The 26,054-nt window shown below is 45.9% G+C and overlaps 1 protein-coding gene across 5 annotated transcripts in view; it reads left to right on the forward strand.

Annotated features, from left to right (window-relative positions):
* ATF6 (activating transcription factor 6) overlaps positions 1–26,054 on the forward strand; it is a 347,497-nt gene that overhangs the window by 12,150 nt on the left and 309,293 nt on the right. For 4 of the 5 annotated variants that reach the window (XM_030573857.1, XM_030573858.1, XM_030573860.1 and 1 more), the window contains exons 3-6: positions 1,250–1,337; positions 1,663–1,754; positions 6,235–6,346; positions 8,211–8,420. In XM_030573857.1, coding sequence (XP_030429717.1) covers positions 1,250–1,337; positions 1,663–1,754; positions 6,235–6,346; positions 8,211–8,420 — 502 coding nt within the window. The remainder of the gene's footprint in view (positions 1–1,249; positions 1,338–1,662; positions 1,755–6,234; positions 6,347–8,210; positions 8,421–26,054) is intronic. The other variant, XM_030573861.1, reaches the window with a different exon arrangement.

Consider the following 26,054-nt stretch of genomic DNA (forward strand, 5'->3'; position numbering starts at 1 on the left):
TCTAGTTAAATGTGCCAGCAGAAACTATTCAACAAAAGACTCTCACAATTTACTGCATAGTCTCAGAGCAGCTGAACTGATTTAATCTTCCTCTGTTTGAAAATGGTGATGGAGACTCTTAGAATTGAAGAGCTCTGTTTACCCTAAAGATGAGAAATAAAATGCAACACCCCCTGCTCCCCATAGTGACAGCTTACAAAAAATAATTAAGGAGTTATTTGTTACATGTTTGTACAGTACTGAGTGCATTGCCTAGGCCCCCTAAACCAGGGGTGGACAAACTTTTTGGCCTGAGGGCCATGTGTGGCTATGGAAATTGTATGGCCTACCATATATGCTCACAAATTGGGCTTTGGGGTGCAAGAGGAGATGAGGACTCTGGAGTGAGGCTGGGGATGAAGGGTTGGGGTGCAGGAGGGTGCTCTGGGCTGGGACCGAGGGGCTCAGAGGGTAAGGTGGGGGTAATCAGGCTAAGACGGGATTGGGGTGCAGGATGGAGTGGCGCTTACCGTAAGCAGCTCCTGGAAGCAGCGGCATGTCCCTCCTCCACCACCTATTGCGGAGGCATGGCCAGGCAGCTCTGCATGCTGCCCCATCCACAGGCGCTGCCCCTGCAGCTCCCATTGGCTTCGGTTCCTGGCCAATGGGATCTGCAGAGCCAGCGTTTGGGATGAGGGCAGCATATGGAGCCCCCTGACTGCCCCTATGCGTAGGAGCCGGAGCGGGGACATGCCTCTGCTTCCTGGAGCCGTGCAGAGCCACAGCAGGCCCGCAGCAGGGCAAGCCCCAGATCCCGCTCCCTGGCAGGAGCTCGAGAGCCGGATTAAAAAGTATGAAGGGCTGGATGTGGCCCCAAGGTCGTAGTTTGCCTACCCCTGCCCTAGACACTACTGCGATACAAATAATTACTAATAAGGCATTATTGGAGTACAAATAATTGTAGTAATGATATTTACTCTCACTTCCCTTTACTCAGGTCAGAGTTAGGTTTGAACTAAAGCCACAAATAACTCCCCAGCTCAGGTCTGTTTAGTTGGAAACCCTGCCTTGTGAAATCTAACTGAGAGCTCTCCTCTCTCAGAGCTTCTCATATATATTTGTGGCCTTGCCATGCCATCAAAAACATGCAAATTGAGGTGACTAAATCCTTTTGCCTTCTTAAGAGCTGTAGTGCTTGGTGGTTGCAATATATAGTACTTTCTGTTTTGCATCTGTTAACTTATTTTTGTTAAATTATCATCATCTACAGGAGAACAGTCTTTATAACCTCGACTTTGATTTGGACTTGATGTCTTGGGATTCAGGCCCTTTGGATGTGATGAGCCATACTTGTATAGGTAATTACATGCCAAATGTTTCAGCTATGACTATCTTAAAAGAGTGACCACTAGGGATATTGACTTCAGTGGTACTGCTTGCTGGAGTAGGCTTTTTTGTATACAGAGATCACTTCATTGATTTTCCTGGGATGGGACATGGCTACTGTTTTGGTCTCTCCTACAAGTCTCAAATTGTTTAGTTGCTGTAGTCTTACTACATTCACTTGTGTGGTTTATTCCAGAAGTTAATGTTTGGAATAGAACAGCATATTTCTTGCATGAGCTAAACTCCTAGTATTAGACGTTTATGCAGTGTGAAAGTCTACTTACTGCTCTCTTGTAGATGAAAACTTGAAGGAAGAGCCTCAGTCGCCAGCCACTTCAGTTTGTTCAGTCGCTTCACCATTATCAGACTCTTTAGTGCAGCATGTGCCTGTAAGTAGTAAAGTCTTGGTGCCTTATGTTTGTGCAGTTGTGTTGCATGAACTGACTTATGGTTCATTGTGACCTGTGTCAGTTGGACCACCGAGCCGCTAGGGGACAGTGGGAAGCTACTGCCTCACTGGCCGGCCTAAGTCACACCATCTGTCACTAGGGAATTAGTGGAGGGAGGGGCACCGGCAAGAGTCCCTAGCGCGTTCCTCAGACAGGGGAGCACCGGCACGAGTCCCTTGTGTTGTCGGGATTTTGCTACCCAGGCTGGCCAGGGTAGGGGAACGCAGGCCCACTCAACTCCACTGAGTTCCAGCCCAGGGCCCTGACAGTGGCAGGGCGAGGGTACCGCCACTGGGTCAGCGGGGGTCCTTCCACAACACACTGACCAAATAGACTCACTGCACTGTGCAGTTCTGCCCCTGGGCTTCTTCCTACCTGGTCGCTCGAGCAAGTCCCTCCAGCGCATCCCTGTACTCTGCTGCTGGCAGCTCCAGCTCCCACTCCACGTCAGGCTCCTCCAGTTCCTCCGGTTATTCAGCAGAGGGCTGTTCTGGTAGCCCCAGTCCTTCCACCAGGTCAGGTTCCTCCTGGTCCAGGGCCTCCCCTGGTGCAGCAGCAGGGTCTGAAGGGAACAGCCAGTGGTCTGCATCTGCCTCCCTCCCTGGAACTGCCCTGATGGACTCTTTCCAATTTTTCCACATCCTACTTGTAGTGCGGAGCCCAAAACTGGACACCGTACTCTAGATTTCACCAATGTCGAATAGAGGGGAATGAACACGTCCCTCGATCTGCTGGCAATGCCCCTACTTATACAGCCCCAAATGCCGTTAGCCTTCTTGGCAACAAGGGCACACTGTTGACTCATACCCAGCTTCTCGCCCACTGTAACCCCTAGGTCCTTTTCTGAAGAACTGCTTCCTAGCCATTTGGTCCCTAGTCTGTAACAGTGAATGGGATTCTTCTGTCCTAAGTGCAGGACTTTGCACTTGTCCTTGCTGAACCTCATCAGGTTCCTTTTGGCCCAATCCTCTAATTTGTTTAATTTGTCTAGGTCCCTCTGTATCCTATCCCTACCCTCCAGCGTATCTACCACTCGTCCCAGTTTAGTGTCATCTGTGAACTTGCTAGGAGTGCAGTCCATGCCATCCTCCAGATCATTAATAAGGATATTGAACAAAACCGGTCCCAGAACTAATCCTTGGGGCACTCCACATGAAACCGGCTGCCAACTAGACATGGAGTCGTTGCTCACTACCCATTGAACCCGACGATCTAGCCAGCTTTCTGTCCACCTTATAATCCATTCATCCAGCCCATAACTCTTTAACTTGCTGGCAAGAATACTGTGGAAGACTGTATCAAAAGCTTTGCTAAAGTCAAGGAATAACACATTCACTGCTTTCCCCTTGTCCACAGAGCCAATTACCTTGTCATAGAAGGCAATTATGTTAGTCAGGCATGACTTGCCCTTGGTGAATCCATGCTGACTGTTCCTGATCACTTCCCTCTCCTCTGAGTGCTTCAGAATTGATTCTCTGAGGACCTGCTCCATGATTTTTCCAGGGACGGAAGTGAGGCTGACTGGCCTGTAGTTCCCCAGGTATATAATTGGAGATATACCTATCTCCTAGAACTGGAAGGGACCTTGAAAGGTCATTGAGTCCAGCCACCTGCCTTCACTAGCAGGACCAATTTTTGCCCCAAATCCCTAAGTGGCCCCCTCCAGGATTGAACTCACAACCCTAGGTTTAGCAGGCAAATGCTCAAACCACTGAGCTTTACCTCCCTCCTTCCTCCCTTTTTTAAAGATGGGCACTACATTAGCATTTTTCCAGTCATCCAGGACCTCCCCCGATTACCATGAATTTTCAAATATAATGGTAAATGTCTCTGCAATCACATCCGCCAACTCCTTTAGCACCCTTGGATGCAGCGCACCCGGCCCCATGGACTTGTGTTTATCCAGTTTTTCTAAATAGTTCCGAACCACTTATTTCTTCACAGAGGGCTGGCCACCTTCTCCCCAGACTGTGCTGCCCAGTGCAGCCGTTAGGGAGCTGATCTTTTTTGTGAAGACCGAGGCAAAAAAATCATTGAGTACATTAGCTTTTTCCACATCCTCTGTCACTGGTTTGCCTCCCTCATTCAGTAAGGGGCCCACACTTTCCTTGACCTTCTTCTTGTTGCTAACATACCTGAAGAAACCCTTCTTGTTACTCTTAACATCTCTTGCTAGCTGCAACTCCAAGTGTGATTTGGCCTTCCTGATTTCACTCCTGCATGCCTGAGCAATATTTTTATACTCCTCCCTGGTCATTTGTTCAATTTTCCACTTCTTGTAAGCTTCTTTTTTGCATTTAAGATAAGCAAGGATTTCACTGTTAAGCCAAGCTGGTCACCTGCCATATTTACTATTCTTTCTACACATTGGGATGGTTTGTTTCTGCAACCTCAATAAGGCTTCTTTAAAATACAGCCAGCTCTCCTGTACTCCTTTCCCCCTCATGTTATTTTCCCAGGGGTTCCTGCCCATCAGTTCCCTGAGGGAGTCAAAGTCTGCTTTTCTGAAGTCCAGGGTCTGTATTCTGCTGCTCTCCTTTCTTGCTTGTGTCAGGATCCTGAACTCGACCATCTCATAGTCACTGCGTCCCAGGTTTCCATCCACTTTTGCTTCCCCTACTAATTCTTCCCGGTTTGTGAGCAGCAGATCTAGAAGAGCTCTGCCCCTGATTGGTTCTTCCAGCATTCGCACCAGGAAATTGTCCCCTACACTTTCCAAAAACTTTCTGGATTGTCTGTGCACTGCTGTATTGCTCTCCCAGCAGATATCAGCGTGATTAAAATCTCCCATGGGAACCAGGGCCTGCGATCTAGTAACTTCTGCTAGTTGCCAGAAGAAAGCCTCATCCACCTCATCCGGTGGTCTAATAGCAGACTGCCACCATGACATCACCCTCTTGCTCACACTTCTAAACTTAATCCAGAGACTCTCAGGTTTTTCTGTAGTTTCATACCGGAGCTCTGAGCAGTCATACTACTCTCTTACATACAATGCAACTTCCCCACCTTTTTTGCCCTGCCTGTCCTTCCTGAACAGTTTATATCCATCCTTGACAGTACTCCAGTCATGTGAGTTATCCCACCAAGTCTTTGTTATTCCAGTCACATCATAGTTGCTTGCCTGTGCCAGGACTTCCAGTTCTCCTTGCTTGTTTCTCATGCTTCTTGCATTTGTGTGTTTCTTGCATTTGAAGTGTTTGGGCACCTATGGCGTCTGAAGAGCATCAATGTGAATTATTTGCTTTGCTGCCAATGAATAAGGCTGCAAATCTGTTATGGAAGTCACAGATTCTGTGACTTCTGCAGTGGCTGGTGTGGCTGACCCCAAGGCTGCCCCCCCAGTGCCAGCCACACCATCTGCTTCTGGGGCAGCCCTGGGCTGACCACCTGCTTTGCCCCCTGAGCTGCAGTAGCTGTGATCCAGGGACACCTCCTTCCTCCCCGCAGATGTAGTAGCATCACCCCAGAGGCCCTCCTCCAGAGCAGCGATGCCTCTGGAGCCCTCAGAACACCTAAGGTTTATAGTAGAAGTCATGGACAGATCAGGAGCTGTGAATTTTTGTTTAATGTTTGTGACCTATCCATGACTTTTACTAAAAATACCCATGACTAAATCTTAGCCATACCAATGAGGCATGCTGGCTGCATGCTGTGCCAGTGTGTGCCTCATTTGAGAGGTTGTACTCAGCCCCAGAGGATGTTAAGAGAATAATTTTTTGTTTTGCTTTGTCTTTTTTAAAGCAGCTATTCATTGTGATTTGGTTTCTTCAGTAATGAGAAACAGCTTTTCAGATCAACTTAGTTCAGGCCCAGCTTGAATGACTCTTTGTTTCAATTATCAGTTGAATATTATTCGTCTTCTATAGGGAGACTAAATCCTGTGTTAACAAGGAGATGGACTCACTGATCTTTTGATCTCTAGATTCTATCATTCTGACTCCTCTGTTCTGTTCGCTCTGCATGGGAGCTCTGTACTTTGGAGTGCTGTATAGGGCCTGCTCCCACTGAAGTCACAGGGACCCACAGGGAAATCTGTACTTGGGAGTACTACCTACGTATGGTCCAGTGGCCTTGGACTTGGACTCAGGAGACCTGGATTCTGTTCCTGGTCACTGAGATGCTCGGTGACTTGGGCAAGTCTCTTTGCCACTCTCTCATCCATCATCTGTCTTAGCCTTCAGAACCCTCAGGTATATCTCATGTATATATAGAACCCCAACATAATGGGGCTAGATCTTGATTGGGGCCTTTGCGCACTACTAGAGTACAAATAATTAATAGAGGAAGAGTGGAATATTAGATTTGTGGTCAGTAGCACAGATCTGAAAGCAGAATCCGAACAGCATTTGAATGCTTTTGTAAGCACGTTCTTCTGTTCTGAGAAGGATTGTCATTTGTTTTATATATTCTTTGTCAACAGGAAGACTTGGACTTCAGCACCAGTTCCCAGATGTCTCCTCTCTCTTTGTACAGCAAGAGATCTGGAAGTCAGAAAGAAAAAAAGCTCACTTCCAATGCTGCACACCAGTCTGGTAAGAGTGATCTGCTTACTTTGACCGCAGAGCTTGTTGTATTAATTTAAATGGAATATATGAGGTGAAGGTGTTAACATAACCAAGTCACTGTCCAATATTAAACAGTGTTAAACAAGGTTCAGGGTTCAGAGTAATTCTGGATAGTTTTCTGAAAACATCTGCTCAGTGTGGAACAACTATAAAAAAAATAAAAGCTAACAGTGTTAGGAACCATTAGGAAAGGGATAGATAGTAAGACAGAAAATATCATAATACACTATATAAATACCTGGTACATCCACACCTTGAATACTGTGTGCAGTTCTGGTCACCCCATCTCAAAAAGGATATTTGAGAATTTGAAAAAGTATTGAGGAGGGCAGCAAAAATGAATAGGTCTATGGAACAATGTCCATCTGAGGAGAGGCTAAAAAGAGTGGGCCTGTTCAGCTTAGAAAAGAGGTGTCTGAGGGGGATATGACAGAGGTCTATAAAATCATGAACGGTGTGATGAAAGTGAATAAGGAAGTGCTATTTTTCCCATCACATAACACAAGAACCAGGGGACACCTGATGAAATTAATAGTCAGTAGGTTTAAAACATAGTGAACTACTTCTTCAAACAAGCACAGTCAACCTGTGGAACTAGTTGCCAGAGGATGTTGTGAAGGTCAAAAGTGTGGGTTCAAAAAAGATTGAGAGAAGTTCATGGAGGATAGATGCATCAATGGCTGTTACCCAAGATGATCAGGGACATGCTCTGGGTGTCTCTAAATCTTCGACTGCCAGATGCTGGAACTGGACGGCAGGGGATGGATCACTTAATAAATTGTTGTGTTCTGTTTGCTCCCTCTGAAGCATCTAGCACTGTCCATTGTCAGAAGACAGGCTGTTAAACTAGATGGAATATTGTTCTGGCCTAGTGTGGCTATGTATACAGAGAGCTCAGCATGCTTAGTACTGTGGCAAACATACCATTTAAAGTCTTTTTGACCTTTTATTGAAGATAAAGAAAAGAAGAAAAAACAGTTAAAGCATTTGAGATGTAAAGTATTAAGTAAGGCTTTTGTTTTAATATCTCTTGCTCTTTTCCCCTTTAGCTGGAGAGAGCTTTAGAAGGAAAAACAATCTTGTTGGACAGTCTCTTAGATGGGATCAAAGTAGGAACTGTCCTTTTGGGGAAAAGAGACGTCAGTTGTGATTGGCTAGAGCTGTTACAATCCAATCCGGTTTCATCTTAGGTAGTGGCTGGGATTCAGCTGGAGCTTATAGAGGAGGTGGTGTCATTTGGGTCCCTCTCTCTGGTCTTGATCTGGTCAGGACATCTCTCAGGATTAGGATTAAGTGCTGGAGTCCCAGGAGATGGTGAGGCCGACAGCCATGATGATGCAGCTCGCGCAAGTAGCCAGTTTTTCTCCCCAAAAGTCTCTCTTTTTAGGGACCCCAAAAGGGAATTGTCAGTGGAACAGTCCATCCTCTCTTTTGTGGACAAAATAATTAGGCCTGTTATCCAACACACCAATTTTGTTTTTTTTTAATTTTCAGTCCCACACTTGTTGTGTACCGAGCATGATAGTAACACAGTCCTTGAGTTCGTTTTATGAACTTTCACATACTCTTTATAGTTGAGCTCACAATTAGGGTAAATTTTCAGGCCCAATTATCACATGCTTTGCACAAGAAAATGTTGACTGAAAGGTGTCAGCAGTCCAGTTCTAGCAGACAGCCCTTTTATTTCTGATTAGATAAATCCATTTGTGTATAAGACACATCTTTTAATAAATAGATGGACAAAGAAAGACTTCAGTAACCTTTACACAGTGTTGTATAGAATTTTTATTTTTAGATTTCGTGGTTCAACTCAGATTTTTTCTTTCCCCAGCAAACAGCTCTGTGGGGACACCAAAAAGATCTAGTCAGACAACATCCAAACCTTCAATTCAGCCCAAGCCTCTCTTGCTGCCTGCAGTACCTGAAGCTCAGGCCAGCCTTGGCATTCAAGCTAAAGCCATCATTATTCAGGCTCTTCCAGCGCTTTTGCCACTGACAAAGCAGCATCCAGTTGTTAGTATCCAACCGGCCCCTCCTAAAGGTACGTGACTAGTTATGATTGAGCAGGGCTTGAGATGGATTCTTTTTTCTTTCAAGGTACACAGGGGAAAAGCCATATTCTGAGGTAAGTAAAGTGAGTGAAGAAGACATCTGAAACAGAGGACACAGAAGGGGGTGGGGGAGCGCTAAGAGCTTTACTGACATGAAAAAATATAAATACTCTCCAAAATACTATCAAGACTACTACATACTGACAAAGAAGCAGGAGAGGATCTGGGACACTCTAAGTTTCCTAAGATCTATTAAAAAAAAAGAAATTGCAGAATTATGTGAAGAGGTGGGTTTTGAGGAGAGGGTGGCTGCATGGCAAACAGGTTTAGAAAGGCTGTTCCAGGCTAGGAACTAGTACATAATAGGGAGAAAAGGGTATGTGGAGGGAATCAGATTTGGTGGGGCTGCCAGATCTGCTTGTGATAACAAATGCTCTAGACAAGGTGAATTGAGTGCTTTTGTTTGTCCCTTCTCATAATACAAGGCCAAGAGGACATTCCACAGAATTGATTGAGTGACACTTAAAAGAGAAAAAAAAAGTGCTATTCTACCCACTGCATAATGACCACGTGTTAAGACTGAATCCCACTCTGTCACTCTGAGTGCAGAAGTGGGGGCCCACAAGGATGTTAAAAATTAATACTTGCCACTCAGACTTGTATTAAACTCTCAAGGTTACAGCTTCTTTCTGACTTTGGCTTGGCTCCTACCACCCAAATGCTAAAAATCCCCTTTGTACCCAGGAAGGAGCACTTGGTAATTCCTCCCTGTGGGGTACCCTCAAGCCCTTTCACCCCCCACTCCAGGGAAAAGCTGAGAAAGGAAACAAAGGAAATTAGCTGTGACTATCAGCTAATCAAACAACATACACAAACCTCGTAGGACACCAAAAATCAAATCCTCGTCTTAAAAAAGTAAATGTTGTTAAAAACAAAAAGGAAAACCATACATCTGGACCTTAGGCTAGATCTTAAAAGAAACAATTACAAAAATTAAGCACCCAAAATAGTTTTCTTGGAGGTTCAGCTTAAAGGTTACCAGCAGACAAAAGCATCTGAGGTTAGCACAGAGGAGATCCACAAGCCTTAAAAAATAAACAGAAATAAACCTGATCACGTCTAGGTAAACATTCTGATCTACTTACACATCTGGAGTTCAGATAAGTAGTTCTAAGTATGATCTGATGATTTATGATCATACCTGGCTTAAAGCTGCTTACAGCATTGTTGCCCTGTCCCTCCAGCCCAGAGAACAACAGACAAAGGGGAAGTTTCTTTCCCAAATTTAAAAATTCCAGCCTTCTCATTGGCTCTCTTTGGTCAGGTGTGCTCCCCTTTTCTTTTACCTGTGGACTTGTTAACCCTTTACAGTTAAAGCAAGCAGAGAACAGACCAAGAGGGATTTTATAGCTAATTGGCTGGCTGGGTGTCCATAAAATGGAGCCCGCCCCCCGCCCTGTTTATTTATCATACCATGTGTAACTCATTGCTCCAGAAATTAGAGCCAAAGAATTTAGTAGGATCCAGGAAATAAGAGATGTTTGTATGAATAATGAAAATATCCATGATTAGGTTAGGATTACAAACCGGCTTGAAAAACAACAAGGAGTCCTTGTGGCACCTTAGGGTACATCCACACTACCCGCCGGATAGGCAGGTAGTGATTGATCTATCGGGGATCGATTTATTGCTTCTCGTCTAGACGCAATAAATGCAATAAATTGATCCCCGCATGTGCCCCCGTCTACTCCGGAACTCCACCAGGATGAGAGGCGGAAGTGGAGTCGACGGGGGAGTCGCGGCCGTCGATCTCCCTTTGTGAAGACGGGAGGTAAGTCGAAATAAGATACATTGACTTCAGCTATGCTATTCTCGTAGCTGAAGTTGCGTATCTACATCGACACCCTCCCCCAGTGTAGACCACGCCTCAGAGACTAACAAAGTTATTTGGGCATAAGCTTTTGTGGGCTGTAACCCACTTCATGAGATGCATGAAGTGAAAAAAATATCAACAGAGGGAAAATTACTTTTTGTAGTGCTAACAAGGCACTATAAAAAGTAGTGTTCCCTCTATTGATATTCACACCTTCTTGTCAACTGTTGGGAATCCACCTTAATTGAATTGGCCTCCTTAGCACTGACCCCACGCTCGGTAAGGCAACTCCCATCTTTTCATGTGCTGTATACCTGCCTACTTTTTTTCACTCCATGCATCTAATGAAGTGGGTTATAGTCCATGAAAGCTTATGCCCAAATAAATTTGTTAGTCTGTAAGGTGCCATAAGGACTCCTCGTTGTTTTTGCTGATGCAGACTAACACAGCTACCCCTCTGAAACCTCCTTCAGGCCATGACCCACCACTGACTGATAGGGGAAGGAAGAAGCTTCGCTCATGGGTAGGTTATTCCATAATTGCCTACTACAGGTTTATTTCACCTTCCTTTGAAGCATCTGTTTCTGACTGTGGTCTGAGACAGAATACTACACACGCCATTTGTCTAGTCTGGTATGGCTATGTTCCTCCCCGATGTTCTCATAAGTCTTAGTTATCTGTGCTTTCCCCTTAAGAATTCATAATGTGAAACTATTATTAATCATAATTTTGGTGCACGTTTTGATAATGAAGCTTCCTACTAGGGAAAGAACTGGAACTATTATTTCTGTTCAGATAGGCTACCAAAGAGGTGTCAGAGGTTGCTGACTGGTCACACCCAGCCCTGTGCCAGATTTGAACTAGTGAACTCGAGAGGAAAGGTTCCTTATTCCCTTAACAGTCCTCTAAGCTCTGCATTCTTGGTTTTGGCTGCCATACTTGCTCTGTTATTTGCTAAAGTGTGCTCAGTCTTCATTGATGAGCTCTGAGCTGTATTTTATCCTCTTGCAAATTCAGAACAGACCTGTGGGACGGCAACTGATTCTCTGAAACTGACTCATATAGTTGTACATTTTGACCAGCAGATGGCGAAAAATACTTGCAGTTCAGCAGCTGTTTGACCTAAACAGGCTTTGAACATAGCAGTAGCAGGAAATGTGAAAACTTGCCCTGTTTGTATGTGAAAATGCTTTGGTAGAGATCTAAGGAAATATATCTTCACTATTGATTGCTTCTCCACTTGGAGTTAGGTTAAAGCCAGAGAGACTGGCAGAAAGTTTTTGTCAGGTATGATTTGCCTAAATTATCAGACTGCCTGAACTACAAGTTCACTTTCTAGTTGGGCTGACACAACCCCTTAATCCTTTTGAAGTACTTGTCCAATGAGGTGCTATTCATTTCAGTAGTATTTTGAATAAGATGGTGAAAAGATCCCTTTCTGTAAGAGCAGAAATATGACAGTGGTGGGAAAGGGTACTACTTGGCTCTTGTGAACAAGTGTTAACATAAGATCAGCTTCCCCCTTCCCTTGCATAGGCGGTATGAGTGTGGCTTGGGGAGGGCATGTGAGGAGGAAATATCATTGGGGAGGTCAGGACCCACACCCAGGGCTCCTGCAGAAATTTTCTGTTTACTTTCTAATTGTAAACTTTGTCATAAACTTTTGAGGAAGAAAACTCTTCTGTGGAGCTGTTCCCCCAGCTTAGAGGATGTCCTTAGTCAAAATTCCACCTATCTACTGCAGCAGGCAATTGTTGGCTGGTATTCTCCACCTCTGAGGTGGCTGAATTTCAGTACTGCAGAGCATTAGGATCTTGGGATGAAAGGTGCTAGAGGAATTTGGAAGAACTGACTAGTTAGATCAGACTCGCTAACTGATGGTGAGCAGCCTGTGTTTGTAAATCAGAATTATTTAGACCCTGGGCTGCTTCTCGAGTCGCAAGTAGGCGCTCAGGTGAAGAGAGGTTTTTCCTTCTGCATCTGGTGTAGTGAGTATGACCTTTGATTTTGGATACAGATCTTATTAATCTAATTAGTATTACAGAAGTGCTTAAAGGCTAGGGCCCATTTTGCCAGGCACTGTACAAATATATAATGTGTAGACCTTTATATTGTCATTTGTATTACCATAGTGCCTAGTCACCTTAGTCACGTCACGGGACCCCATTGTGCTAGATGCTATACAAGGCATAACAGACAGACAGATGGAGTGATTACAGTGAGACAGCACTGGTCAGCATGATGGGCAGTGGTCTTAGGATACCAGTGGCTTAACTGTTGTCAAGATGTTTATAGATATCACAGCAAAGTAGATTTAGGGAGGGATTTGAAGGAGGATAGTGAGATGGCTTTATGGACATTTATGGGGAGCTCCTCCCAAGCATGAGCAGAAGCATGGGAGAAAGCATGAGGGATGTAGGGGAGGGATAGCTCAGTGGTTTGAGCATTGGACTGCTAAACCCAGGGTTATGAGTTCAATCTTTGAGGGGGCCACTTAGAAATCTGGGGCAAAAATCAGTACTTGGTCCTGCTGGTGAAGGCAGGGGGCTGGACTCAATGACCTTTCAAGGTTCCTTCCAGTTCTAGGAGATAGGTATATCTCCAATTATTATTTATTTCAGGGGGGGAGGGGATAGCTTAGTGGTTTGGGCATTTGCTTGCTAAATCCAGGGTTGTGAGTTCAGTCCTTGAAGGGGCCATTTAGGGATCTAGGGCAAAAATCTGTCTGGGGATTGATCCTGCTTTAAGCAGGGGATTGGACTAGATAGCAGACTGAGTTTGCAGAGAGCCTGAAACCATAGTTCTGAGATGTGAACTGCCCATTCATTTCAGGAAATGCTAACTCATGTGCCAGTGATGATGCTTTGAATATCAGTGTTACTGTTTCATTGCTCATCAAAGCTTGGAAGAAAAGAAGTATTATCATAGTATGAAGATAGTATTGCCAATCCCAAGCATTCAAAAATCATGAGTTGGGCCTCTGAATAATCATGATAGGTTTAAAATACATGAAATTTAAAAAACAGTAAATATCAGGTGCTTTCTTATTTTCCTGCTAGTGTTTGAGCCTTTAGGGTTCACACTTTCAAGCTGCTTTTCCAGCAACCATGAGGACGAGAAACTACATGGGGATTGGAGAGGAGTAAAAGTGAGATTATTGCATAACATGGCCGCAGGAGCTGGGCTTTAAAAAAAATGCCAAATGTTATGAGACTTATGATAAAAATCATGAGAGTTGGCAATGCTTTGAAGATCTACACAATTTGCTCATTTTGGGTAGGCTTGTAACAACACATGGCAAGTTGAACGGCATAGTGATGGATTTCATTTTTCAGCTTTCAGAAGTTTGGAAAATGCTGCAGTAACAATGCTGTGTTACCCTTCAAAGCCTTCATAAAGTCATTTTTTCCCCTTAATTTAACCTGCAGATGTTTCTGTTAAGCTTTGGTCAACCCTCCCTCACCTGCCCCCAAAAGCTGTGTTGTATAAGAACGCCTATTTCTTAGAAAAATGGTTTCAATTTTAGGTAATTTAAGGACATGACTGATGTTGAATGTCTGTAATTTATACTATTTGCTTATGTCATTTATTTAGTGAGCTCTATGCCCCTTTGAGTTAGTTTGTAATTTTGCTTATGAGTCATATTTCAATACATTAAATGTTTTAAGTTAATAACTGTACAGGAGGGGGCAAAGAGATGGGAAGAATGAGACACAGAAAGATGTAAATTCTGATTAAACAATAATAAAACTAATACACTGGGAACTGCAAAGACATGAAGCAACTTAAAATATCTCAACTTCCTTATGATCACCATCTTATTTTCTATACCATCTTATGTTCATAGGGATTCCCAAATGGCTAAGAAACATTACTGTTGGATTCTGTCTCCAGGCCTTGACCCAGAGCCATGTGGGCTATGCTGAGCACTGATCAGTGCAATCGTACAACAGCAGACACCATAGCCCTGCCACTGAAGTGACTCTCCTACAGATTTGGGATCTCTCTCTCAATCGTTCTTTGATTTGTGGGTGTCAAAAGTTGGCCCTTTTTTGTCTTATAAGACTTAGAGAATGACTCCCCCTCTTGCCCCCCCCAATAGTTTAAAATTGGGACCAGGTTCTGAAAAGGAAGTGGGGAGCAATGTTGAAGTCTTGACTGTAGGGTTGCCAAGTGTCTGGTTTTTGACCATAATGCCTGGTTGAAAAGGGACCCTGGCAGTTCCGATCAGCACTGCTGACCGGCCTATTAAAAGTCCAGTCAGCAGTGCAGCGGGGCTAAGGAAGGCTCCTGCCTGCTGTGGCTCCTTGCAGCTTACGAAAGCAGTGGCATGTCTCCCCTCTGGCTCCTATGCGTAGGAGCAGCCAAAGGACTCTGTGTGCTGCCCCCGTCCCAAGCGCCACCTCCACAGCCCCAATTGGTTGCCAGTGGGAACTGCGGGGATGGCGCCTGCAGACCAGGCAGTCCGCAGAGTCATCTGGCTGTATCTCTGCTTAGGAGCCAGAGGGGGGACATGCCGCTGCTTCTGGGAGCCGCCTGAGGTAAGCGCCACCTGGAGCCTGCCCCCCCCCGCGCCCCAGCCTGCTGCCCTGACCCTACTCCCATGCTCCGAACCCCTCAGCCCCAGCACCTTCTTGCACCCCAAATCCCTCATTCCCATCCCCGAGACAGCACCCCCAGCTGGGGCTCCCAACCCCCTACCCCAGCCCTGATCCCCCTCCTGCCCTCCGAACCCCTTGGTCCCAGCACAGAGCACCCTCCTGCACACCAAACTCTTCATCCCCTGCCCCACCTCAGAGCCCACATCCCCAGCTGGAGCCCTCACTCTCTCTGCACTCCGACCCCCTGCACCAATCCAGAGCCCCTGCCTGCACGCCAGACCTCTCAGCCCGAACCCGAAGCCCCCTCCTGTACCCCAACTCCTTATCCTTTGCCCCACCCCAGAGCCTGCACCCCCAGCTAGAGTCCTCACCGCCTCCCTACCCCAACCACCTGCACCAGTCAGGAGCCCCTTCCTGCACTCCAAACTGCTCAACTCCAGCCCCCTCCTGCACCCTAAACCCATCATCCCTGGCCCCACCCCAGAACCCACACCCCCAACCAGAGCCCTCACTCCCCCTGACACCCCTGCCCCAGCCCGGAGCCCCCTCCTACACCCTGAACTCCTAATTTTTGGCTCCACCCTGGAGCCTGCACCACCACCCAGAGCCTTCACCCTCTTCTGCAACCCAGCCTCCTGAGCCAGCCTAGTGAAAATGAGTGAGTGAGTGAGGGTGGGGAGAGCGAGTGACAGAGGGAGCAGGGGATGGAGTGAGTGGGGAGGTGGGGCCTCAGAGAATGGTGGAAGAGGTGTGGGGCAGGGAGTGGGGCAAAGGTGTTTAGTTTTGTGCAAGTAGAATGTTGGCAATCCTACTTGACTAGTGAGTAAGTGGGGCAATCAGCAGTAATCATTACACTGTAAGACCTGGTACCAGAATTCTTATCTTGTCATGTCATCCTCTGAACACAGCAATTCTGGACCGTGCTGGAACGGGGTCTAGTTCTTAAATGGAAAATGTACTTCAGGGAGTCACTACATATTCCCACTTATGGATCCATGGTGTCTGCGCCTCAGGGATCTGGAACCATTTGGAAAACTGCCAATTTGGACTCACTCACTTGTTTTAGGATTCTTATTAAGGGTGTGTCTGAAGTCTGCAGTCGGAGATGTGATTGTGGCATGTATTGGCATACGTACATGAGCTTTAATCCAGCTAGCACAGGTAAAAATAGCAGTGAAGGCGTGGCACAGATTTCAGCATGGGCTAGCAGTGCAAGGACATGAAGCCTGTGTTGCTGCAGCTACACTAGTATTTTTAGCTGTGCTAGCTAGATTAAAGCTACTATTGGTATGCCAACCTGGGCTGCAGTCACACCTCTGATTGCAGTGTAGACATATCCTGAGTCTAGATAACCTAGGAAGTTTTAGAGCTTTTGTAAGTTAAAGTAATTTTGTCCATTTTTAGTTTTACCTTGGTGCCAACTACATCAGAGCCCTTTTAGGGCTTTAAATGGAGCACTTCCTGCCCTAGGACCTTTCCCAAGATGGATGCAGGTGCCCAGTCCCTCTTTGGCTCAGAGACATACCTTCCAGACAGATACAGCTGCCTAGTCTTCACTCTTCCCAAACCTGTCTCAAGCCTGAGTTGTCAGTCCCAGAACTACAGATTCAGTGTGGACAATCTTGACCTGATGATCTCCATATCTCCAGAGATCTCAAAGCAGATCAGTTGGTGGACCCCACAGAATACAATTTAAGATGAGTCCCCTGCATTCCTCCAGCTCCCTCAGCAAAAGCAGTCCAGATGCATCCAAGCTGGACTATGGTGTGCACTGCCAGTGACTTTGGAATCAATGGGGAACCAATCTGCTAGAACTATGAGCCATCCCATGGGTCCAGAAATCCATGCTACCCGAACTTATAGGAAAAGTAGAACAGATGCTTATGGACAATACCACTGTTATATATTCTCATAAGCAAGAAAGCGCTTGTTCCCAGACTGTGTGCAAGGAAGTAGCAAATTCATGGAGTTGTGAATCTAGCACAGGGGTAGGCAACCTTTTAGAAGTGGTGTGCTGAGTCCTCATTTATTCACTGTAATTTAAGGTTTTGCGTGCCAGTAATACATTTTAACGTTTTTAGAAGATCTGTTTCTATAAGTCTATAATATATAGCTAAACTATTGTTGCATGTAAAGTAAATAAGGTTTTAAAAATGTTTAAGCAGCTTCATTTAAAATTAAATTAAAATGCAGAGCCCCCGGACCAGTGACCACGACCCGGGCACTGTGAGTGCCACTGAAAATTAGTTCGCATGCCGCCCGCGGCACATATGCCATAGGTTGCCCACCCCTGATATAGCACAGCATATATCTGGTATTGTTGCATCTAGCAAGGGAGGATGATCTGGCAGATAGGATTTCCTGGTGGACTTAAGAACAGCATGAATGGCCTCTCAAACAGCCTGTGTGGTCAAACTCCTATTCAGCAACTGGGGTCTTCCCCTTTACTCTTTGCCACCAGGACCAACTCTGTGTCCCCTGCATTGCTCTTGATGAGGGATAGCAAAAGGTCCTTGACAAACACCTTTCTGTGAGAGTCGAACACACAGCTCCAGTACACATTCCTGCTGATTCCATTGGTCCCTCAACTACTCAGGAAATTGGGACCAAACAGGGCCTGGGTGATCCTGATAGCCCCAGCATGGGCCAGAAATTTCTGGTACTCAGAGTGGACCTGTAATCTTCCTCTGTACCTCCCAGTGTCACAAAAGCTCTGGTCACAGGACATTAGAACCCGACCCTCAGTCTCTTCATCTGGCTGCCTGTGCTCTGAGATGCATTGTTCTGCTCTACTGAAGTGTAGACTCTCCAGGAAACATGCCATTCTCAAGCATTACACTGAAGTGGAAAAAGGATTGGCGTATGGGCAGTTAACAGCAATTATGCAGCACTCACGCTAATTTACTGCATCTCTAGAACCAAGGTCTTTTTTAGCATCCATTAGAGTGCACTTGTCTGCAGTTTATGCTTTTCACTGTCTGGTTGAGGGACTCTCCATTCTTGTCACTTAGTGGTCTCCAAGTTCCTAAAGGGAGTGCCCAATTTGTATCCACTGGTCAGAGACCAAGAGCCAACATGGGACTTAAACCTACTCTTCACCAGACTTGTGACAAAAGTTCTTCAAGCCCTTAAGAATGCTGCTTGTAGCTCCTCTGTAAAAACTCCCTTTCCAGTGGCCATTTTTTTGCCACACAGGGTCAATGAATGTACTACTGCAATCACTTACTCCGTTAGTTCAAGTGGCAGAGATTTGTGTGGTGATCTAGGCCCACTTATTTCATCAAAATTAACTCAACTGCTGATGAGCCACGTGGGTGTCAGTATGATGCCACATAATGGAATTTTGTTTTTTCAGTTTGCTCTTTTAAAAACCAAAGAAATTAGACAAACCTATGGTAAAAGCACATTAATAAGGTTGCAAAGGCAAGCACTCAAGCTAGGAAATGTCATGCAACCTTAATTTAGTCCCCTTGTGTGTATCCAATATGGCACAATCTATAACCATATGATCACATACTATTTTTTCCTCACAGGACCATGCCTCATTCAGTGCATAGAACTGATCTGCCTTTTGCATGAATCAGGGCTGTGTAGTTAAGAAAGCTGCTGTCTGTATGAGCGCTCCCGCATTTGTTGTAGGAGTTGGAACACGTGTAGTGAATGAGACAGCGGGTTGCAGAAAGAGAAAGGATGATCTCAGGGTTAAGGCAGTTGAATGCTGCCCTGGAGAATTGGATCCTATTCCTGCTTCTGCCCAGAGATCCTGTGTAATATCAGTCAGGTCACTTAAACCAAACTTTTCCCAAGTAGTCACTAATTTGGGCAGCCAGAAAGTGAAAAGTGAGGCACCCACAAGTTCAGGGTCTGATTTGAAAGTGTGAGTTCTTAGAACATCTGCAACTGAGTTCAGTAGGAGCTTTGAACATTGGAAGTGCTGTATGAGCCAAGTTCTCTGAAAAAACGATCCTAGGTGTCTCAAATAGGGCACTTGAAGTTAGTGCGGGGGGGGTGTGTGCAAACTTTTTGGCCTGAGGGCCGCATCAGGTTTCCGAAATTGTATGGAGGGCTGGTTAAGGGAGGCTATGCCTCCCCAAACAGCCAGGTGTGGCCCGGCCCCTGCCCTCATCCACCCCCGTCCCGTTTCTTGCCCCCTGATGGCCTCCCCGGGACTCCTGCCCCATCCAACCCCCCCTGTTTCCTGATGCCCCCCCGGTACCCCTGCCCCATCCACCCCCCCATTCCCTATTCCCTGACCGCCCCCGGAACCCCCACCCCTGACTGCCCCCCACGGCCCCATCCAACCCCTCTTCTCATTCCTGACTGCCCTGCCCCCAGTACCCCTGCCTCATCCAGCCACCCCTTCTCCCTATCCCCTGACAACCCCCAGAACCCCTGCCCCTGACTACCCATCCAACCCCCCTCCTTCCTGACTGCCCCCCAGGATCCCTACCCCCATTCAACCCCCCTGTTCCCCACCCTCTGACTGCCCTGACCCCCTAGCTGCACCCTCGCTCCCCAAACTCCGCTGCCCTCTATCCGCTCCGCCCCCTTACTGTGCTGCCTGGAGCACTGGTGGCTGGTGGCGCTACAGCTATGCCACCTGGCTGGAGCCAGCCACGCCACTGCGCAGCACAGAGCAACAGATCAGACCGGGCTCTGCAGCTGCGCTGCCCCAGGAGCTTGCAGCCCCACCGCCTAGAGCATTGCGCTGGCGGCACAGTGAGCTGAGGCTTCAGGGGAGGGGTTAGCCTCCCGGGCCAGGAGCTCAGGGCCTGGGCAGGAGGTTCCCGTGGGACAGATGTGGCCTGCTGGCCATAGTTTGCCCACCTCTGAGTTAGTGGATACTTTTTACATTAATTAATTAATGAATTTCCTTATAATGGATAATATTCCCTCCTCTCATAGGGCTGTATTAATGTTTGTGAAACACTTGGATACTGTAGTGATCACCATAGAAAACCCCATGAGGAAATGACTAGTTCTGTCTTCAGAGCAGTGACTGGACATACATTAAAACAAAGTATTGAATAGCTGCTCATTAGTTCAGCAGCATTCGTCCCATGCACTGAATAACGCAGTGGTCCTCTTTACCACTGACCAGCCAGATTTCACACACCACAGTACATTTATTTAGGAAAGAAGCAATACAGAGAAAACGTATCCTAAAACAATAAGTCTTCACACATGCTAAGTGCATCAGGTGTGACCCATCTTCCACATGGAGACCTGAGCAGTTCCAGTCCTTCCAATCCTTCTAGTGGGGTTTTGCCCTCTTGGTTATAATCTCATGTCACTTTTTGGATCAGAATGAGGGACTCTGAGGCAGTTCAGGCTGTTCCTGTATGCCCTTTCTTTGCCTCCTTGGCATTCTGAACCCAGTCCGAACCAGTATGTTCAGTTCCCCCCAAGGGGGATGGTACATCTTTGGAATTGTCCTGGGATCTGCAATAAATACCAACCTTCTGCCTTCCTTTTCTCCCCTCCCCCCCCAATTTTAGTTCCTGGAGGAAGCTTCCCCATCAGAGCTGAACACTGTATTCTAGCTCCAAAGATGCATAAACTTTAGTATTTATAAATGTTATATGAATATTCCTTAGCCAATAGCGTTGGACAATCTCAGCAGTCTTCTGAAGTTTCCACACTTCCAAGGTTTCAAGTGGTGCAGTGATTGATTTGAATGAAATCAGTTTTCCTACCGATTTAAATTGGTTGAAAAACTGCTTGCAAACTGTCCCTTATACTTTTTTAATGGGGGCTTAGATTTTGGAGAGCAAGACGATAGCATGAAGCAGTATTGCCTGATCATGTGTTAATTTACATTCTGTGGTTTGGCAGGGTTATGTTCGTGACCAGTCCCAGAAATATTACAGTTATTACGAGGCTCCCGATGTGCACGAAGGAGATAGTTATCTTTAGGAATGACGTTCTGTCCCTGTAACCGTTTTTTAGTGCAGCTGGCAAAATAACAAACACTCCAGCCCAGAAAGTAGATAAATAATATAAGATGGTCAGAATGTCTCATGTCTGAGCATCCATATACTCTCACCATCTCTTGCAGAAAAAGCCTGTCATCACCCCCACCATCATCACCACCACCACCTGGCGTTGTCATTCTGCCATCTCCTGGGGCATGCAGGCAGGGATACAGCTTTTATATTGTGTTACACTGACTCCCACTATGCATATTCAGTAGAGGTTTCAGCCCCTTTTTCTTATTTGTATTTCCTTATCCTACTAATGTTGGGGTGCCCTTCTCCCATAGGTTACTAGTCCTTTTACCTCAAGCTTATTAGCATGTATGTCAGTTAGTTACCATGGCATTCTTGTGGTCTGACATCTGCTGCTGCTCCAAACTTAGCATATCTGAATCTGATATTAACTGGCATCTTGTGGTTACCTGTCTGCACTTCAGTCATGCTTGTTTATTACAGCATTTCATCTTGTGCTGTCTTACGATCTAGGATTATCCTGGTTAGCTGCTTATGCTTTTTGGGTATTATGCCTTGATTAGTTTAGCTAAGCCAGGGGTCTCAAACTCAAATGACCATGAGGGCCACATGAGGACTAGTGCATTGGCCCGAGGGCCACATCACTGACACCCGCCCTTGCTACTCCTGGCTCTGCTCCCACTCCATCCCTTCCATGAGATCCCGCCCCTGCCCCATCTCTTCTCTAGGAGGGAGGGCAGAGGAGCAGGGAAAGTGCTAAGGGCTTGTCTACATCAGAAAGTTGCAGCGCTGGTGAGGGAGTTACAGCGCTGCAACTTAGGAGGTGTACACATCTGCAGGGCTCCACCAGCGCTGCAACTCCCTGTTTGCAGCACTGGCCGTACTCCCGTTTTGTCTCGGGTGTAGAGGATCCAGCGCTGGTGATCCAGCGCTGGTAATCAAGTATAGACACTTACCAGCGCTTTTCTTGACCTCCGTGGAATAAGCAGGTATCCCAGCATACCTGAGGAAGCCTCTGGTAATCAAGCTGGTCTCCTTCCCCGGTTTGCTCTCGCGTTCCCCGAACAAGCAGGTCTCCTTCCCTACGGTTTGCAGGGTGGTTCGGGGAACGCGAGAGCAAACCGCGGCGAAGCTGGTCTCCTTTCCCGGTTTGCTCTCTCGTTCCCCGAACAAGCAGGTCTCCTTCCCTGCGGTTTGCAGGGTGGTTCGGGGAACGCGAGAGCAAACCGCGGCGAAGCTGGTCTCCTTCCCCGGTTTGCTATCGCGTTCCCCGAACAAGCAGGTCTCCTTCCCTACGGTTTGCAGGGTGGTTCGGGGAACGCGAGAGCAAACCGCGGCGAAGCTGGTCTCCTTTCCCAGTTTGCTCTCGCGTTCCCCGAACAAGCAGGTCTCCTTCCCTGCGGTTTGCAGGGTGGTTCGGGGAACGCGAGAGCAAACCGCGGCGAAGCTGGTGTCCTATGTAGACATGGCCTAAGTGCCACCAACAGCTGTTTGGCGGCTTGGCGGTGGGAAGCGCCTGGAGGTAGGCAGAAAAAAAAAGAAGAGTAATATAGTAGTGTGACGTTATGAGACTGATCTAATATCTCACTGAAGGATGACAGGGCCAGAAAGAGTTGATTAAATCACAGACTAACCAGGGCCGAACTTTAGAAACTGGTTAGGAAGATATGTAAATGAATAGAGCTTTGAAATGCAAGTCTGCATTGTTAGAGGTAGAAGGGTAGGTGTTTGCTCAGGTCTTGTGATGTAAGCAAACAAGGGTTGTTTATTGCTATGGCTTTAATTCAAACATCAAAAAAGAAATGACAACATTTAGGAAGATACTTGAGTGAAATAGTATTATTGTCTGTGTCTCTTTGAAGGTTGTGGTAACCTGTATCTGAACTGTTTAATGGATAAATTACCACGTGCTAATTGCCAGGATGTTTGGAAGGAGAATTAAGCCTATTGTTTTGTCAGGCAGAAAGGCTGCTGGAAATGTATAAGAACCTTGGGACTCATCCTTCTGCATCTCAGATCTGCTTTGGGTTTCAAGAGGGGGAAACCTTAAGCCACAAGGATTGAGATCCCCAGTCACTGACTGGAGCCACCCTGAATATGGACATTAGAATATAACCTATGGACTATTTTGGCAACTACAAGGTCATCTCTGCTATGTATCTGAACCTTAAGAATTGAATTCAAGTCTGTATGTATATTGATCTTTTAACCAACACTTTCTCTCTTTTCTTGTTTAATAAATTTTAGCTTAGTTAATAAGAATTGACTATAGTGTATATTTTGGATAAGATCTAAATTATAATTGGACCTGGGTATGTGGCTGATCCTTTGGGATTGGAAGAACCTTTTCTTTTATATGATGAGATAAGATTCTCAGTAATCATCATCATATCTGACATGTGTGTCTGGACGGAGGCCTGAGGCTGGGTACTTTAAGGGAACTGTGTGGTTTGGACTTCTAAGTAACCAGTGAGATACTATAGAAGCTGTTTTGGGCTGGCTGGTAAATCTAAGTATTGAAATATCCACCAGCATTTGGGGTTTGTCTGCCCCATTTTGTTTGCAGTTCACCCTAACTGAGTGACCTCAGCTGGTTCCCGTGGGCAGCACCATCACAAGTAGTATAGTATTAAAATATAGTATACTATTAAAAGTAAATTTATTAACTTTTTTATTAACTTTAACTGTAATATGAAAAGTCAGTGCTAATTTTGACAGTCATTTCATTTTTGGCCACTTAGCTGGCAGCGTTCTGCATCAACCAAAGCCTCAGTATTAGGTTTGATATCCTGAGACGAAACCAATCTCAGTGTTGCTTTCAAATGTTCATCAGTGAGCCTTGACCTTAACACAGATTTGTTAATCTTCACGGAAGAGAAAAACTGTTCACATATATATGTACTTCCAAACATTGCCATTATCCTTGCGGAAGCAGAGAATAAAATGGGAAATCTTTCTTCTGAAAGAAACCCGTAGAATACTGGAATTCCAACGTCTGTATACTTCTGCTTCAAAATGGTGTCACACTGAAGCTCCACTAACTCTATCTGCATTTCCTCTGCAACATAGTCAATTTCAACAGCGAATGGTGTGGAAAAAAGTTGAAGATGTGGTTCAAGTGCCTTGAAATCTTTAAACCGCAAATCAAACAGTTTGTGTAAGTTAGAAATCATCTCTGCATATTCTTTCAAAGATTTGGGTTCAACTTTCCTAAGGAATTTAGTCGAGAAGTGAACCAAATTGCCAGCAGTCAGCTGTTTCCCCCGCAAAGTGAGCTTGACTTTGAATGACTTAACACTGTCATACATCTGTGTTATCACCTATTTTCTACCCTGAAGTTTCAAGTTCAGTGCATTCAGGTGATCAGTTACATATATTAGAAAAGCAAGGTTGCAAATAAAAGTGGAAACAGCAAGCTGTGGAACCTCCTTGTTTTTCATTTTCATGAAGGAATTAATCTCCTCTTTAGTGCAAAAAAACGCTTCAAAACATTTCCACAACTCAGCCATCTAACTTGAGTGTGACACAGAAGTTCCCCATGTTCGCTGTCCATAGTTGCTAGAAAAGAAATGAACTGTCTAATTCAGCCCTCGTACACGTATAAAATTAACATTGTTTTAACAACTACATCCATAACTTCCTTCATTTGTAGACTTTTACTACACAGGACTTCTTGGTGCAAAATACAATGTATACTGGTGAAGCTAATTCCTGGTATATTGAGGCTGTTCAGTTTGGTCTTCAATAATCCAACCACACCAACGTTTTCAGAGCACATTGATAGCACACTGTCCGTAGCCAAAGATACAAGCTTTTTCCATGGCAGCACAGCTTTTTGAATGCACTCTTCCAGTCCTTGAAATATGTCATGTCCCGTCGTGGTACCCTTCAGTGGCATTAAGTCTAGCAATTCTTCAGTTATATTCAAATTGCAATCCACACTTCTAATGAATACTGCACACTGTGCGGTATCTGATACATCTGTACTCTCATCAAGAGCAACTGAAAATGCTTCAAAGTCTTTTGCCATTTGAATCAATTGTTTTTGCACATTATCAGCTAAATCTGTTATCCTCAGGCAACAGTATTTGCAGACAAGCTTATATCTTCAAAAACTTTCCTCCTATCAGGACATAAAATTTCACTGGCCTTCAGAAGACATTCTTTTATGAATAAGCCTTCTGTAAAAGGTCTCAATGATTTAGTTATCATTTCGCTTATGACAAAACTTGCTCTTACTGAATCTTCGCTAGACTTGTTAATCCCCAAAAAGAAATTTCTTTGCTTGGCAAATGCTGCTTTAAGTTGCTGAACTTTTTCCTCTTGGATTTTTCCAGTGAATGCATCATATTTTTCATGGTGCATTGTGTCATAGTGCCGATGCACGTTACACTCCTTGGGAACAGCAATTATTTGATGACAAATAAGGCATTGAATTTTATCTTTTACCTCTGAAAAAATATTAATTCTCCCATTTGTCTTGAAAAACTCTCTTTTCTTCCCTGAGTGTTCTTTTTTTCGACGATATCATTTCCAAGCGGTTTTAATAAAATATATATACTCAGTAAAGCCCCCTCACTGCACTGGACTGCACCACCACTCCACTCCTGCTCTGCCTCTTCCGAGGGTGGCAGGTTTGTAGAAATTTTGGTGGTGCCCAGAACCTGCCCTCCCCCAAACTCCTCCCCCACCTGCCTAAGGCTCTGGGAGGGATTTTGGATGGGGGGAAGTGTCTGGGGTGCAGACTCTGGGATGGGGTTTGGGTGCTGGGTGCAGGCTGGGCTGGGGCAGGGGGTGGGGTGCAGGCTCTGGGATGGAGTTTGGGGATAGGAGGGGGTGCAGGGGTGAGGGCTGTGGGGCTGGGGATGAGGGGTTTGAGGCATTGAAGAGGCTCGGGGCATTGGAGAGGCTCAGGACTAGGGCACAAGGGCAGGGGAAGGGCAGCCTGCCCTGGCCCTTGTGGATGGGGGCACTAGGACCCTGCGGCAGCAGGTGATGCCAGAAGCCAGCAGCAGAATTAGCATGAGCTGCAGGCTCCGGGGTGGTGAGGGGGCAGCAAGTGAGGCCGGGGGACACTCGGGGGAGGCACGTGGGGATAGCAGGCAGGGCCGGGGAAGAGACCGGGGAGCAGCACGCAGGGAGCTTTCCCTCCATATAAAATAACTGGGGGGGGGGGGGCGGAGGGACGGAGAATTTGACAGC

The sequence above is a fragment of the Gopherus evgoodei genome, chromosome 8, assembly GCF_007399415.2.
Source record: "Gopherus evgoodei ecotype Sinaloan lineage chromosome 8, rGopEvg1_v1.p, whole genome shotgun sequence".
In the NCBI taxonomy this organism is placed as follows: domain Eukaryota; kingdom Metazoa; phylum Chordata; order Testudines; family Testudinidae; genus Gopherus; species Gopherus evgoodei.